Here is a 17,382-nt window from a genome sequence, read left to right as displayed (position 1 = left end):
CTCAAACACCCTCAGTCATTTCACATGTCTGGCGAGAGAATGAGAGAGGAGAACACTTGGACCGAGGACAATAGAGCCCAGTTGCTGTCAATTGAAGAGGCATTAAACAGGAGACACAACAAGCAGTATGTTAACGAATAGCAAATCGCCGTGTCCACCCCACTGTTTTTAGCTCCCGAGTGGCACAGCGGTCTAAGGCACTGCATCTCAGTGCTAGAGGCATCACTACAGACCCTGGTTAGATACCGGACTGTATCACAACCTGTCGTGATCGGGAGTCCCATAGGGCGGCGCACAATTGGCCCAGCGTCGTCCGCGTTAGGGAAGGGTTTGGCCATCATTGTAAATAAGAATTTGTTCTTAACTGACTTGCCTCGTTAAATAAAGGTTAAATAAAGAACACATTTAAAAATATTCCCCTTCTGCATAATCCATAACATCCTATAGAGTTGATTGACTGTCAGAGACCTTACTGACAACTTACATTTGTCCTAATATGGACGCCGGCAAATAGATGTCTTGATATCATTAATTGTATTAATCATATATTAGCGTACTCCCTGAACCTTTAGAGTAGACTGTCTGGGGAACACACACTTCACACAACTTAATAAAGCTACCTGAAGACAAATGACAATGCACAAAGCTGTGAGAGAGAGAGTGAGAGTGAGTGAGAGTGAGAAAGAGAGAGAGAAGGGATTCCCATATACTCACATCTGAGTTGAAGCGCAGTTGGCAGATGTTGCAGGAAATAACTTGCTTTCTCTTCGGTGCGATGGAGACTCCAAATGTGTGATTAATTACGGCCTTCTGCACAGGGTCCATCTGGAAAACAAGCAGAGCACATAGAGACCAGATTAAAAATAAAGGGGGAGAAAAGAGAAAAGGAGAGAGAGTATGTGTGTGTGAGAGCAGGGGCGCAACTTTGACTGGGAACGGGTGGGAAATGCCCCCCCCCCCACACACACACATTCTGAAATTGCATTTCTGTCCCCCCCAGTTTGATAGTTGGAATGTGATACAAAACGTGACACGGTGTGCTTTAAGACAATGCAGATGCCTCCGAGCGGTCGGGTAGGCTCTTTTGGAGTGTTTATCGGACCGGACACCACAGAGCAGGCTGACAGGCTGTGTGAAGGCAACGTTTCTGGAAGGTTGGCTGGACCTACACGGAAGAGTTGAACATAGTTCAGTGTGTACTGGCTACTGCTGTATAACCTAACAGAAAAAAACGAAACTATTGTTTATTCGCAGTGCTGAGCTAGTATTGTAACTGACATGTAACGTTATTTAATGTTTCATCCCCTTTCGACTGAGGTGAATGAATAAACTACAGTAGCCACCACAGCCAGGTCAGCTCTAGCCTGTAGTTATCTGTCAGATAGTAGTAATAACCACGTCATATCGTTATCTAACAGCAGTTGTTTGTATGGAAAAGTTTTGTAGCCTTTGTTTTGTCATGTTTAACAAGTAAATGAACCTGGCAAGCTTTCGCCAGTTGATGTACCATTATTTTTGCCTCAATCAAACTAGACCTGAATCAAACGGTGAAACCACCAGCCATACAATCGAAGATTGATATTCTGATGTTTTTTCAGTGCAATGTGAGTTATATTAGTCAGTATGTCAATGTAACGTTACTGATCTGTCAGTTTCCCAAGCTAATTCCCTACTTTTCACACTGACACAGTAAAAAACAGCTCTAAAATTACAGGCTTCACTGTCATGGTGCACAGTAGTGATCTGCGCTGGACCGATTTCTTCATCCTGCTCCCGCCCGCACCTGCTGGTTTTCTGTCGGACTCCCACTCCCTACTGCAAGAACTGGTCCCAAACCCAACTGCAGTGCCGCAATGTTATTTTAGGCATATGTGACGTAGCTCACTTGCCTGCCATGTTCCCAGGAACCCTATAGTCAATATCAAATGTGCAATAATAACTTAAGAAATAGGTTAAAATACCAGAGATTCTCACATGGCCCTTACATTGTATTACTGGGCTTTATCAGCCAATATGTGTAGATGTAGTTTGAAGAGAGCAGAATTAGAGAGACTTGCACTTTTTCTTGAGCTATTTTCATAGCCTATCCTTTAGGAGTAGGAAGATTTTCAGACGGAGAAATATGTGTGATCAATATTTAGGCCTATTACTATTCAATGTAGTAAACTATAGCCTAACTTATAGCCTAATCATGGGCCTATTTAGGATAACTGCCCAGTGCTTCTCTGCCCATGTATACATAGGCTATAGCCACCGAGGTAAAGACAGTTTCAGGTTGGATATTCGACTGATATTTGCCCGTAGCTTTCCTTACGTCCACCAACAGCAGTTAGGGACCGTCAGCATAGTGACAAATCAAACATTTCGAATTTCAATAGCTCTTTAGCCATTACTCCTAAAACTGGTTGTAGCTAACCCGATGGCATAGACACACATTGCGCACACTTTTGTTTTGTCGATTTACATCTCGCACTATTTTAAACTATTTATTTAAATTTTTGAATTTCAATAGCTCATTGGTCATATGACCTACTGACTTCAAACAAGGTTCAGAATGTCCACTCAGTGGGCCTACACATTGCACACCCTTTAGTTTGTCCACTTATCTCACACATTTTTACATACATTTTTCTAAATTTAAAATGTCAATAGTAATAGTTTAATAGTACTAAAGGGTGTGCAATGTGTAGGCCCACTGAGTGGACATTCTGAACCGTGTTTGAAGTCAGTAGGTCACATGACCAAGGAGCTATTGAAATTCGAATGTAAAAAAAGTTTGTACTTTGTTTACACTCCCTAACTAATTCAACTAGGAATACAAAATGCTGCTCACATTTCTATGTTTATTAGCTTTGGAAAGCGAATTAATGTCCAAATCGTGAAAATCATTTTCCCAACATCATGACACTTATTTGGAGTCTGTGGCTCAAGTGGTATGAAAGCTATTGAGGTTTGAAAGCGCGAATATCCATCGAATATCCAACTTGAAACTGTCTTTACCTCGGTCTATAGCCTACTCTATTTAATTGGGACCAAACGCACACCTGATCTCATAAGTATGGCTACTGAACTGGAAGCAGAGAGAATGATGACAGCGAGACTTGTGACATTTTGCATAGTCCTACATGATATAGCCTACCTTTTAGGAGTATGATTTGCAGGCAAAGACAAATAAATGGGTAATCCATACTTATTGAAAATTAAAAGGCGCAACACTCCGCTCACCATAGTAGCCCCGTTTATGTGCGTGTTGTGCCTTTTCCTTTTCAATGATGATTACATTTTTTAGATTGCACTTTGACTCACGTTGGGTGAGCGCCCTCCACTTATTTTCATTATCATTATGTATTTACAGACACTAGTAAAGTACAGTCTAATCATATTTAAGTTAATTTCCAATTCAGGTTAACTGCCACGTGATTCTCCACCCATGTAGGCAGCCTACTCTATTTCAATGAGACCACACATACTAGGCGCACTTGAACTCTCACGCCCAACTAGGAGAGGTAGGCTACTGAAGGTGAAGCTGGGAATTCTGAGTGTGTGAATAGTGCGAAAAATATGTGATTTTAATACAATAGGTATTAAGCATACAAAGCAGAAAAAGGACTGTTTCAAAAATAATCAGCTGGACAACAAAACTATTTTCATCCCAAAGTTGTCTGTCTGACTGCCCGCACCTGCCTGCAGCATGAAAAATGCTGACCGCCCCGCAATGATCTCTGTGGGGACTCGCAAGTCCCGCAGGCATCCCTTGGGAATGCAGCCCTCTAGTGCAGTCAGTACCCAACACTATGCTCATCATGTCTTAGCAGGATCAGATAGTGACAGGGTCCCAGCAGGGTCAGACAGCCAAGGAAGACCAGTCTACGGAGCTCAGGTGAATTTTGCAGTATATGATGTGAATGATACAAAGTTCCATCTTGAATTGATGGGTAGACCTACAGTAGCTACAGGATAGCAGTTTAAGTTTAAACTGCAGTAATCTCTGGCATAAATTACTGCAGATAAAACAATCCATTGAATGTACTATATGCCAGTGAAACTGAATATCATGCACTCAGGAATTGTATTATTCTGCTTGAGGTTTAAAGCACAAAGGGGACATATTTGCATATGTTGTGGTCTTGTGAAGGCTGACTGAATTCTGGCGAAGAGTATGTTCTTTTATTTCAACATGTTTACAGATTGTCCCTTTTTTTGTTTGCTTGGAAATGTTGATACTGGAGACTTATCAGAATTATAAATATATATAAATATATACAGTTGAAGTCGGAAGTTTACATACACTTAGGTTAGAGTCATTAAAACTCGTTTTTCAACCAATCCACAAATTTCTTGTTAACGAATTAAAGTTTTGGCAAGTCGGTTAGGACATATACTTAGTGCATGACACAAGTAATTTCTGGAACAATTATTTACAGACAGATTATTTCACTTATAATTCACTGCATCACAAATCCAGTGGGTCAGAAGTTTACATACACTAAGTTGACTGTGCCTTTAAACAGCTTGGAAAATTCCTGAAAATTATGTTATGGCTTTAGAAGTTCTGATAGGTTAATTGTCATAATTTGAGTCAATTGGAGGTGTACCTTTGGATGAATTTCAAGGCCTACCTTCAAACTCAATGGCTCTTTAATTGACATCATGGGAAAAATCAAAAGAAATCAGCCAAGACCTCAGAAAAAAACGGTAGACCTCCACAAGTCTGGTTCATCAATTTCCAAATGCCTGAAGGTACCACGTTCATCTGTACAAACAATAGTACGCAAGTAAAAACACCATGGGACCATGCAGCCGTCATACCGCTCAGGAAGGAGACGCATTCTGTCTCCTAGAGATGAACGTACTTTGGTGAAATCAATCCCAGAACAGTAGCAAAGGACCTTGTGAAGATGCTGGAGGAAACAGGTACAAAAGTATCTATATCCACAGTAAAACGAGTCCTATATTGACATTACCTGAAAGGCCACTCAGCAAGGAAGAAGCAAATTCTCCAAAACCGCCATTAAAAAGCCAGACTACGGTTTGCATCTGCACAAGGGGGGACATTTTTGGAGAAATGTCCTCTGGTCTGGTGAAACAAAAATAGAACTGTTTGGCCATAATGACCATCGTTATGTTTGGAGGAAAAAGGGGAGGCTTGCAAGCCGAAGAACCCCATCCCAACCGTGAAGCTCGTGGGTGGCAGCATCATGTTGTGGGGGTGCTTTGCTGCAGGAGAGACTGGTGCACTTCACAAGATGCACCCCTTCTGAAAAAACCTACACTCGATCCCTCCGATGTCAACAACTACAGACCAGTATCCCTTCTTTCTTTTCTCTCCAAAACTCTTGAACGTGCCGTCCTTGGCCAGCTCTCCTGCTATCTCTCTCAGAATGACCTTCTTGATCCTAATCAGTCAGGTTTCAAGACTGGGCATTCAACTGAGACTGCTCTTCTCTGTGTCACGGAGGCTCTCCGCACTGCTAAAGCTAACTCTCTCTCCTCTGCTCTCATCCTTCTAGACCTATCTGCTGCCTTTGATACTGTGAACCATCAGATCCTCCTCTCCACCCTCTCCGAGTTGGGCATCTCCGGCGCGGCCCACGCTTGGATTGCGTCCTACCTGACAGATCGCTCCTACCAGGTGGCGTGGCGAGAATCTGTCTCCGCACCATGCGCTCTCACCACTGGTGTCCCCCAGGGCTCTGTTCTAGGCCCTCTCCTATTCTCGCTATACACCAAGTCACTTGGCTCTGTCATATCCTCACATGGTCTCTCCTATCATTGCTATGCAGACGACACACAATTAATCTTCTCCTTTCCCCCTTCTGATAACCAGGCGGCGAATCGCATCTCTGCATGTCTGTCAGACATATCAGTGTGGATGACGGATCACCAGCTCAAGCTGAACCTCGGCAAGACGGAGCTGCTCTTCCTCCCGGGGAAGGACTGCCCGTTCCATGATCTCGCCATCACGGTTGACAACTCCCTTGTGTCCTCCTCCCAGAGTGCTAAGAACCTTGGCGTGATCCTGGACAACACCCTGTCGTTCTCCACTAACATCAAGGCGGTGACCCGATCCTGTAGGTTCATGCTCTACAACATTCGCAGAGTACGACCCTGCCTCACACAGGAAGCGGCGCAGGTCCTAATCCAGGCACTTGTCATCTCCCGTCTGGATTACTGCAACTCGCTGTTGGCTGGGCTCCCTGCCTGTGCCATTAAACCCCTACAACTCATCCAGAACGCCGCAGCCCGTCTGGTGTTCAACCTTCCCAAGTTCTCTCACGTCACCCCGCTCCTCCGCTCTCTCCACTGGCTTCCAGTTGAAGCTCGCATCCGCTACAAGACCATGGTGATTGCCTACGGAGCTGTGAAGGGAACGGCACCTCCATACCTTCAGGCTCTGATCAGGCCCTACACCCAAACAAGGGCACTGCGTTCATCCACCACTGGCCTGCTGGCCCCCCTACCTCTGAGGAAGCACAGTTCCCGCTCAGCCCAGTCAAAACTGTTCGCTGCTCTGGCACCCCAATGGTGGAACAAGCTCCCTCACGACGCCAGGACAGCGGAGTCAATCACCACCTTCCGGAGACACCTGAAACCCCACCTCTTTAAGGAATACCTAGGATAGGATAAAGTAATCCTTCTAACCCCCCCCTTAAAAGATTTAGATGCACTATTGTAAAGTGGTTGTTCCACTGGATATCATAAGGTGAATGCACCATTTTGTAAGTCGCTCTGGATAAGAGCGTCTGCTAAATGACTTAAATGTAAATGTAAATGTAAATTTAAGATAGATGGCATCATGAGGCAGGAAACATATGTGGATATATTGAAGCAACATCTCAAGAAATCAGTCTGGAAGTTAAAGGGGGTGCCAGTGCCCCTGTGACAACAATTTTGGACCCCCTTGTGGCCCCCCTAAATGTGGAGTATGAAATCATTTTTACACAACTAATTTTTGCTATTGTTATTTTTTTATATCCGTTATTAGACAGTGGCAACGCGGAACACTAATTTAACCCATACATTTTCTAGAGGGACGGCTTTAGGCGGAACACAACAGTATCGTACCACATGCATCTGCAAGTTTGCCTGCAATGCAGTGAAGAAAACGTTATGACAACAATACCGTCTAATGTAACTTGCCCCTCTAACAGTACAACTGGCCCCAGCTTGGCCCCCCCAGTTGAAATGGTCTAGAACCGCCACTGCACACCTACTCATTCAAGGGTTTATCTTTATTTTTTATTATTTTCTACATTGTAGAATAATAGTGTGTCACGCCCTGACCTGAGAGAGCCTTTTTATGTCTCTATTTAGGTTTGGTCAGGGTGTGATTTGGGTGGGCATTCTATGTCTGTATTTCTATGTTGGGGATTGCATTGCTTCAGCCGGGTATGGCTCCCAATCAGGAACAGCTGTACATCATTGTTGCTGATTGGGAGTCATACTTAGGCAGCATGTTTTTCCTTTGGGTTTTGTGGGTAGATGTTTTCTGTTTAGTGTGTTAGGATACCTGACAGGACTGTTTGGCTGTCGTCTGTTTTTTCTTTGTGAATTGCCTTTTTTCATCTAAAATAAAAGATGAACAAATTCCACGCTGCACCTTGGTCTACTACTTCAGACAGCCGTTACATAATGAAGACATTAAAACTATGAAATAATACATATGGAAACATGTAGTAACCAAAAAAGTGTTAAACAAATCAAAATACATTTTATATTTGAGATTCTTCAAAGTAGCCACCCTTTGGTTTGATAACAGCTTTGCACACTCTTGGCATTCTCTCAACCAGCTTCATGAGGTAGTCATCTGGAATGCATTTCAATTAACAGGTGTGCCTTGTTAAAAGTTAATTTATGGAATTTCTTTCCTTCTTAATGCGTTTGAGCCTATCAGTTGTGTTGTGGTAAGGTATGGTTGGTATACAGAATATAGCCCTATTTGGTAAAAGACCAAGTTCTTATTATGGCAAGAACAGCACAAATATCAAAGAGAATCAACAGTCCATCATTACTTTAAGACATGAAGGTCAGTGAACTCAGAAAATTTCAAGAACTTTGAAAGTTTCTTTAAGTGCAGTCACAAAAACCATCAAGCCCTATGATGAAACTGGCTCTCATGAGGACCACCACAGGAATGGAAGACCCAGAGTTACCGCTGCAGCAGAGGTTAAGTTCATTAGAGTTACCAGCCTCAGAAATTGCAGCCCAAATAAATGCTTCACTGAGTTCAAGTAACAGACACATCTCAAAATCAATTGCGTGAATCAGACGATCATGGTCAAAATCATGGAAAGAAACCACTACTAAATGACACCAATAAGAAGAAGAGGCTTGCTTGGGCCAGGAAACACAAGCAATGGACATTTGTCCTTTGGTCTGATGAGTCCAAATTTGACATTTTTGGTTTTAACCGCCATGTCTTTGTGAGATGCAGAGTAGGTGAACAGATGATCTCTGCATATGTGGTTCCCACCGTGAAGCATGGAGGAGGTGTGATGTGGTTTGCTGGTGACACTGTCAGTGATTTATTTAGAATTCAAAGCACACGTAACCAGCATGGCTACCAAAACATTCTGCAGCAATACGCCATCCCATCTGGTTTAGCGCTTAGTCGACCATCATTTGTTTTTCAACAGGACAATGACACAACACACCTCCAGGCTGTGTAAGGGCTATTTGGCCAAGAAGGAGAGTGATGGAGTGCTTCATCAGATGACCTGCCCTCCACAATCACCCGACCTCAACCCAATTGAGATGGTTTGGGATGAGTTGGACTGCAGAGAGAAGGAAAAGCAGCTTATGTGAGAACTCCTTCAAGACTGTTGAAAAGCATTCCAGGTGAAGCTGGTTGAGAGAATGCCAAGAGTGTACAAAGCTGTCTTCAAGGCAAAGGGTGGCTACTTTGAAGAATCTAAAATCTAAAATCTATTTTTATTTGTTTAACACTTTTTTGGTTACTAAATGATTCCATATGTTTTATTTAATAATTTTGATGTCTTCACTATTATTCTACAATGTAAAAATAAAGAAAAACCCTTGAATGAGTAGGTGTCCAAACCTTTGACTGGTACTGTATATATTTTCTAAAACATTCAGTCAGGTCCATAAATATTTGGACGTTCACCAAGTTATTATTATTTTAGCTGTCACCCAAAAGTAATGGGACAATTGGCTGCACAGCTGTTCCATGGCCAGGTGTGTGTTATTCCCTCATTAGTGCATTTACAAGTAAGCAGCTGAAAGGTCTAGAGTTGATTTCAAGTGTGGCATTTGCATTTGGAATCTGTTGCTGTTAACCCTCAATAAGTCCGAAGTGCTGTCACTGCCAGTGAAGCAAGCCATCATTAGGCTGAAAAATGTAAACAAACCCATCAGAGAGATAGCAAAAACAGTAGGTGTGGCCAAATCAACTATTTGGTACATTCTTAAGAAGAAAGAACGTACTGGTGAGCTCAGGAATTCCAAAAGGCCCGAAAGACCACAGAAAACAATGGTGGTGGAAGATAGAATAATTGTTTCCCTGGTGAAGAAAAAACCCTTCACAACAGTTGGCCAGATCAAGAACACCCTCCAGGAGGTAGGCATATCTGTGTCAAAGTCAACAATCAAGAGAAGACTTCACCAGAGTAAATGGGTTAAAGACGAGACGTGTAAATTTGGTGTCCGAAGTCCATTCATTTAACATAAAAATATAAATATGTATAAATATAATATTAAATCACTCAACTCTTACCCTTCTTTTGACCCAGAAATATTTGTGTTGCAAACTATTAAATTAAGGGAGTTATTGAGGTCTAAATTGTCAAAATGTCTTTTAGTGTAACTGTCCGTGTTAAAATTCTAATGACAAATGTGTTTTTAAAATGTAGAAATTCCTCCTAAAAATATAAATGAACACCCACTGCATTATTGTGTTAGTGTTTGCAACAATATATAGAATAATGTGCGACATACAGTATCTAAAAAATATTTCAAAACTTGAATAACTTTTGTCCGGACTTTTGTGCTTCATCAATGTCATTCAGTATAACAAAGGAAAAAAGCAATTTTAAAGCCTATCACATGATGGTAATCATGTGACAGTGTGTGACATCACAAAGAATACCTTTTATGAATGTCATGAGGTGAGTAAATCTCTCTGAAATATTTGATGATTTCATCTTTTCACCGTCTAGTAACCTTTGTAACAACAACACAGAAAACATACTTTTTATGTTATTATTTTATAAAACAACATCAACCTGCACCTCCAGAGCTGGAGCAACCATCTGAGTCCTTGACTCCAGAACGAGAGAAATCCCTTGATGCTCCAGCAGAGGTGGGACTTTCAGAAGCAAAATGCAGAAGCAGAAACAGAAGACAGCCTGTCCATGACGGTGAAACCACCAGAGGAAAAAGGAAAGTTCGTAATAGACAATTACGATTACCAGCCATTTGTCGGCCATGTTCTGAAGTTTGTGGGAGAGGAGATGGAAATCAGTTGCATGCAACAAGCAGCTGAAAGAAATAATTCATTTGCATGGCCCCAAGTTAAGGACATCACATACTACTTCAAGTCGGATATCCAAGCAGTAATCTCCGAACCAGAGCCGTATAAAACGAAGGAATTCAAAACTCTGCAACTCTGACTGGGAAAGGTTTACAGAGCTTTATTAGTCCAAATTCCAAGTTACGCACCAGTTAGGCTACAGAATACTACATAGGCCTACACAAGAAAACGACATACACAAGCAATCTAAAAAGAAATCCATGTTTTAAAGAAGTTGTTGATTGATGAGTTCAGCTTAAGAACGTTGATGAGTTCCATTTGATGTTCAGACAATGGATTTGGTTAATATTCTGATGTTCAGAATACAGAAATGTTTTGTTTTGATGTTGGTGGAATAATTTTGTATGCATTTTCTTTCAAATGCCTGATATGATTTGAGAAAGATATCCACTGTTTCGTGATGATTTTAAGCTATGTTTAATTAATGCTTTGTTTGAAATGTTCAATGCTTATTTAATCCTACGTGAATGAAATTGTACCTCATGTGCCAGTAAATTATGTTTGTTGCATAGTAAAACCCATGTTTTTTATGTGTGTGGCATATGGGTCATTTCTCTCTCTCTAGCATGGAAGCGACCTAAGTTCAGTTACCCTGCACATTTTAAACATCTTATCCTGTTTTTTACATAGTTTTATAACAACAAAATAATTGCTAAAAGAAAAATACTATTGCTGCTATTAATAATAGTTCATAGGATCATAATTGTTATTGCTGAAGGAATCACATTTAATCAATATTTGTGTGCCGTAGTGATATGTGTCATTCAGGGTAACAAAATATTGTCATACAGTATAACACCAGTATTTTATATTAAAATACAATAACTTGGTTTTGTTGACTCAGAGAGACAAAAACAAATCTCAAAGGATGAGGTGAAAGATATTTTCATAGATTTTTGCATTTTTTTCAGTGTAAGGCAGGAAGTTTTTGTACAAAACCTTCAACAAATTTCGAGTTGAACCCGTGACACATCAAATATGTGGTATTCAAAATAAAATAATGTCATTTTTTCTGCATAGTTTTATTTCCGCCAGTCTAGGCATGGGTATATAACCTTGTGATTATGAAAAATGGGCATAAAATTAAATAAAATTAAAAAACACTTTTACCAGGGTACATTCATATGAATCCCAATAAAAATGAATTATTGGCTTTATTCTTGAATATAACTAAAATAAGGGCATAGGTGACACTCCAATGAACATAAAAAAGCCTTGAAATGGCTTTTTGTAATTGCTGTTGTATTTTTTTGCTACTTTGAAAACCTTATACGTCTGTGACCCAAATACATTTACATTTTTACATTTACGTCATTTAGCAGACGCTCTTATTACAAATTGGTGCATTCACCTATGATATCCAGCGGAACAACCACTTTACAATAGTACATCTATATCTTTTTTTGGGGGGGAGGGGGAGTGTTAGAAGGATTACTTAATCCTATCCCAAGTATTTACCAAAGGGTTTACCAAAGATGTAAACCATTGGTAAGCCTCAAACCGGAAGACCAGATTAGAGTTTGCAAAAAACCTGTACAGTTCTGGAACAGAAACTATGGACAGATGAGACAAAGATCAACTTGTACCAGAATGATGGGAAGAGAAGAGTATGGAGAAGGAAGGAACTACTCATGAGCCGAAGCATACCACCTCATCTGTGAAGCATGGTGGAGGTAGTGTTGTGGCGTGGGCATGTATGGCTGCCAATGATTCTGGTTCCTTTGCATTTATTGATGATGTGACTGCTGACAAAAGCAGCAGGATGAATTCTGAAATGTTAGGGCTGTATATTATCTGCTCAGATTCAGCCAAATGCGTCAAATCTCATTGGACGGCACTTCACAGTGCAGATGAACAATGACCGAAGCATACTGCGAAAGCAACCCAATACTTTCTTAAGGCAAACACGTGGAATGTTCTGCAATGGCCAAGTCAATCCCCTGACCTGAATCCAATTGAGCATGCATTTCACTTGCTGAAGGCAAAACACTGCAAGAACAAGCAGGAATTGAAGACAGCTGCAGTAAAGGCCTGGCAGAGTATCACCAGAGAAGAAACCCAGCTGTATATGTGTATAGGTTCCAGACTTCAGGCAGTCATTGTCTGCAAAGGATTTGCAACCAAGTATTAAAACTCACAATTGAATTTATGATAATGTTAAAGCTGATCTTCCCCCTCCCCACTTCTAAAACCAAAGTTGCACCGAAGAGAGAGAGAGGGGAGGGAAAGAGCATAGAGAGAAAGACAGAGATTAATGGAGAGAGAGAGAGACAGCAAGAGAGCGAGAGAGTTTGGGTGAAAAAGGATGATGTACACAGATGTGTATACAGGAAAACAGGGGATATCAAGTCAAACCAACAGTTTTTGTTTATGTAAGTAAAACCATTAGAACCACTAGAGGGATTAAGCAAACAGCAGGGAGGCAGAGATGTGGAAAATCAGCAGTCATTGATTCTCTGTGCGAATGCCAGAGCAGCGATCAATTTCAAACGTGTTTATCCACAATGCTTATCATTTAATAGAATAAACATTCAGTTGACAAGAGTAGAATCAAAGTCCCAGTCTCTCTGTTCCACTGTCTTAGATCTCACCTTCAAAGTAAAAAAACTGAATAGCAAGAAACCATATTGAAGAATAAAAGAAAGTGGGTGTTTGTTATAAAACCATAAAAGCAATGATTCATTACCGCCATAACCCTTTTGGGCATCGAAGACTATGGGTGCATCCCAAATGGCATCCTATTCCCTAGTTAGTGCACCGGGTATATCCACCAATTCTGTGCCTTTTGATATGTAAACTTGTTGAAAAGAAAATGTACGATTTCACCGCTATTTGACATGCTGTCATAAAGACCACATCTTCAACGTAATGAAAAACATGTTTTCCCATCTCAAAAGGTTAACTTCTTTGAGATGGGGGCAGTATTTTCACGACCGGATAAAAAAACGTACCCGATTTAATCTGGTTACTACTTCTGCCCAGAAACTATAATATGCAGATTTGGATAGAAAACACTCTAAAGTTTCTGAAACTGTTTGAATGGTGTCTGTGAGTATAACAGAACTCATATGGCAGGCAAAAACCTGAGAAGATTCCATGCAGGAAGTGCCCTGTCTTACAATTTGTTGTCCTTCTGTTGCATCTCTATCAAAATTACAGCATCTGTGCTGTTACGTGGCACTTTCTAAGGCTTCCATTGGCTCTCTAAAGCCGCCAGAAAGTGGAATGGGGTGTATAGGAGCAGAGTTTGTAAGTGGTCAGCCTGGGGACAGTGAGACTGGAGATGCGCAGTCACGAGAACTCGCCATTTTTTTCTTTCTCTCTTTGAATGAATACAACGTTGCCCGGTTGGAATATTATCGCTATTTTACGAGGAAAATAGCATAAAAATTGATTTTAAACAGCGTTTGACATGCTTCGAAGTACGGTCAGGGACAGCTGGTGATCGTTGTTCTTGATTGGGAGTCATATATTTAGGAGTATGTTTGTCACTTGGGTTTGTGGGTGGTTGTGCTAACACTGCTAGTCTTTTTGGTTGTAGTAAGCCTGGCGTGAGTTTCGTGGTTATTGGTTTCCTGTGTATACTTTGCTTTAATTTGTTATTCTTTACATTAAAAGATGAGTATCCACATTCCACCTGCAGTTTGGTCCATTCAACATGGCTGTATTTATGACATGTTGTTGAAGTAGAAGTCCTGGGAGTGCGTTCTGACAAAGAACAACAAAGGTAATCCAATTTTTCTAATAGTAATTCTGAGTTTAGGCTGCCCTGACGTTGGCGGGTCTGAATAGCTAGCCTTGATGGCCGAGCTATGTACTCAGAATATTGCAAAATGTGCTTTCGCCGAAAAGCTATTTTATCAGACATAGCGATTGCATAAAGGAGTTCTGTATCTATAATTCGTAAAATAATTATGTATTTTGTCAATGTTTATCATGAGTAATTTAGTAAATTCACCAGAAGTTTTCGGTGGGTATGCTAGTTCTGAACATCACATGCTAATGTAAAAAGCTGGTTTTTGATATAAATATGAACTTGATTGAACAAAACATGCATGTATTGTATAACATAATGTCCTAGGAGTGTCATCTGTTGAAGATCATCAAAGGTTAGTGCTGCATTTAGCTGTGGTTTGGGTTTATGTGACATATATGCTTGCTTGGAAAATGGCTGTGTGATTATTTGTGTCAATGTACTCTCCTAACATAATCTAATGTTTTGCTTTCGCTTTTGTCATTTTAGGCAAAAATTGAAAAAAGGGTCTGATCCTTAAGAGTGGCCAGTGATTCCATGTCTATGTACTGTATATAGGGCAGCAGCCTCTAAGGTGAAGGTTTGAGTAACTGGGTATTAGCTAGTGATGGGCTATTAACAGTCTGATGGCCTTGAGATAGAAGCTGTTTTTCAGTTTCTCTGTCCCAGCTTTGACGCACCTGTACTGACCTCACCTTCTGAATGATAGCGGGGTGAACAGGCAGTGGCTTGGGTGGTTGATGTCTTTGATCTTTTTGGCCTTTTTGTGACATAGGGTGCTGTAGGTGTCCTGGAGGGCAGGCAGTGTTCAACCGGTGATGCGTTGGGTAGACCGCACACCCTTTAAAGAGCCCTGCGTTTGTGGGCGGTGCAGTTGCCGTACCAGGCAGTGAAACAGCCTGACAGGATGCTCTCAATTGTGCATCTGTAAACATTTGTGAGGGTCTTAACCTGATATGGATAGGGGGCAGTATTTTCACGGCCGGATGAAAAACTGTACCCAATTTAAACTGGTTACTACTCTTGCCCAGAAACGAGAATATGCATATTATTAGTAGATTTGGATATAAAACACTCTGAAGTTTCTAAAACTGTTTGAATGGTGTCTGAGTATAACAGAACTCATATGGCAGGCAAAAACCTGAGAAAAAGTCAACCAGGAAGTGGAGGATCTGAGAATTGTAGATCTTCTTTCTAGTCCCTTTCGAAACTACAGTATCTGTGGGGTTACGTTGCACTTTCTAAGGCTTCCATTGGCTGTCTAAAGCCTTCAGAAAGTGACTTGAGCCTTCTCCTGTCACTGGGCAGAGGAGCTCAGTTACTGAGTGGTCTGCCTGGCAACAAACGTATTGGATATGCGCGGTCCCGCAGGCACGCTGTTTTTGCTTTTTCTCCTTGAATGAATACGCTATTGTCCGGTTGGAATATTATTGCAATTTTACATTAAAAATACCTTAAAGATTAATTTTAAACAGCGTTTGACATGCTTATAAGTACGGTAATGGAACATTTTGACTTTTTGTGTCTCGAATTGCGCTCGCGCGTTATCATTTGGATAGTGACCTGAACGCACGAACAAAACGGAGGTATTTGGACATAACTATGGATTATTTCGAACAAAAACAACATTTCTTGTGGAAGTAGTAGTCCTGGGAGTGCATTCTGACGAAGATCAGCAAAGGTAAGAGCATATTTCTAACACTAATTCTGAGTTTAGGTAGCCCCGAACTTGGCGGGTGTCTGAATAGCTTGCTATGATCGCAAGCTATGTACTCAGAATATTGAAAAATGTGCTTTCTCCGTAAAGCTATTTTAAAATCTGACACAGCGGTTGCATAAAGGAGTTCTGTATCTTTAATTCTTAAAATAATTGTTATTTTGTCAACGTTTATGATGAGTATTTTTGTAAATTCACCGGAAGCTTTTAGTGGGAATACATTTTCTAAACATCACGTGCCAATGTAAAATGCTGTTTTTGGATATAAATATGAACTTGATTGAACAAAACATACATGTATTGTGTAACATAATGTCCTAGGAGTGTCATCTGATGAAGATCGTCAAAGGTTAGTGCTTCATTTAGCTGTGTTTCGGGTTTTATTGACATGTCCTTGCTTGGAAAATGGCTGTGTGGTTATATTGGTCTATGTACTCTCCTAACATAATGTAATGTTTTGCTTTCACTGTAAAGCCTTTTTGAAATTGGACAATGTGGTTGGATTAACCTGTTGGGGATAGGGGGCAGTATTTTCACGGCCGGATGAAAAAACGTACCCAATTTAAACTGGTTACTACTCTTGCCCAGAAATGAGAATATGCATATTATTAGTAGATTTGGATATAAAACACTCTGAAGTTTCTAAAACTGTTTGAATGGTGTCTGTGAGTATAACAGAACTCATATGGCAGGCCAAAACCTGAGAAGATTCCAAACAGGAAGCGCCCTCTCTGACCATTTCTTGGCCTTTGTCATCTCTTTCCAAAACAGAGGATCTCTGCTGTAACGTGACACTTTGTAAGGCTCCCATAGGCTCTCAGAAGGCGCCAGAACGTTGAATGATGACTCTGCAGTTACTGGCTGAAAAACAGTAGCGCATTTGGTAAGTGGTCGATCTGAGAACAATGAGACGGGTGCGCGCGTGTACGTGAAGAGTCCATGTTACTTTTTCTGTCTTTGAACGAAAACAACGACTCCCGGTCGGAATATTATCGCTATTTTACACGAAAAATCGCATAAATTGATTTTAAACAGCGTTTGACATGCTTCGAAGTACGGTAATGGAATATTTTGAAATTTTGTCACGATATGCGCCGGCGCGTCACCCTTCGGATAGTGTCTTGAACGCACGAACAAAACGCCGCTATTTGGATATAACTATGGATTATTTGGAACCAAACCAACATTTGTTATTGAAGTAGAAGTCCTGGGAGTGCATTCTGACGAAAAACAGCAAAGGTAATCCAATTTTTCTTATAGTAAATCTGAGTTTGGTGAGTACCAAACTTGGTGGGTGTCAAAATAGCCCGGCCATCACAGGCTAGCTATCTAATCAGAATATTGCAAAATGTGCTTTCACCG

At 40.9% G+C, this 17,382-nt stretch overlaps 1 protein-coding gene across 5 annotated transcripts in view; it reads right to left on the bottom strand.

Moving 5' to 3' along the window:
* LOC106575132 (zinc finger protein 385B) overlaps positions 1 to 17,382 on the bottom strand; it is a 164,507-nt gene that overhangs the window by 30,847 nt on the left and 116,278 nt on the right. For all 5 annotated transcript variants that reach the window (XM_014151365.2, XM_014151361.2, XM_045698754.1 and 2 more), the window contains one exon: positions 715 to 825. In XM_014151365.2, the coding sequence (XP_014006840.1) occupies positions 715 to 825 (111 nt within the window). The remainder of the gene's footprint in view (positions 1 to 714; positions 826 to 17,382) is intronic.

This window comes from Salmo salar, chromosome ssa17 (assembly GCF_905237065.1).
Source record: "Salmo salar chromosome ssa17, Ssal_v3.1, whole genome shotgun sequence".
Taxonomy (NCBI): domain Eukaryota; kingdom Metazoa; phylum Chordata; class Actinopteri; order Salmoniformes; family Salmonidae; genus Salmo; species Salmo salar.
Note: the sequence above shows the minus strand (reverse complement) of the source record. Positions and strands in the feature narration are given on the sequence as shown.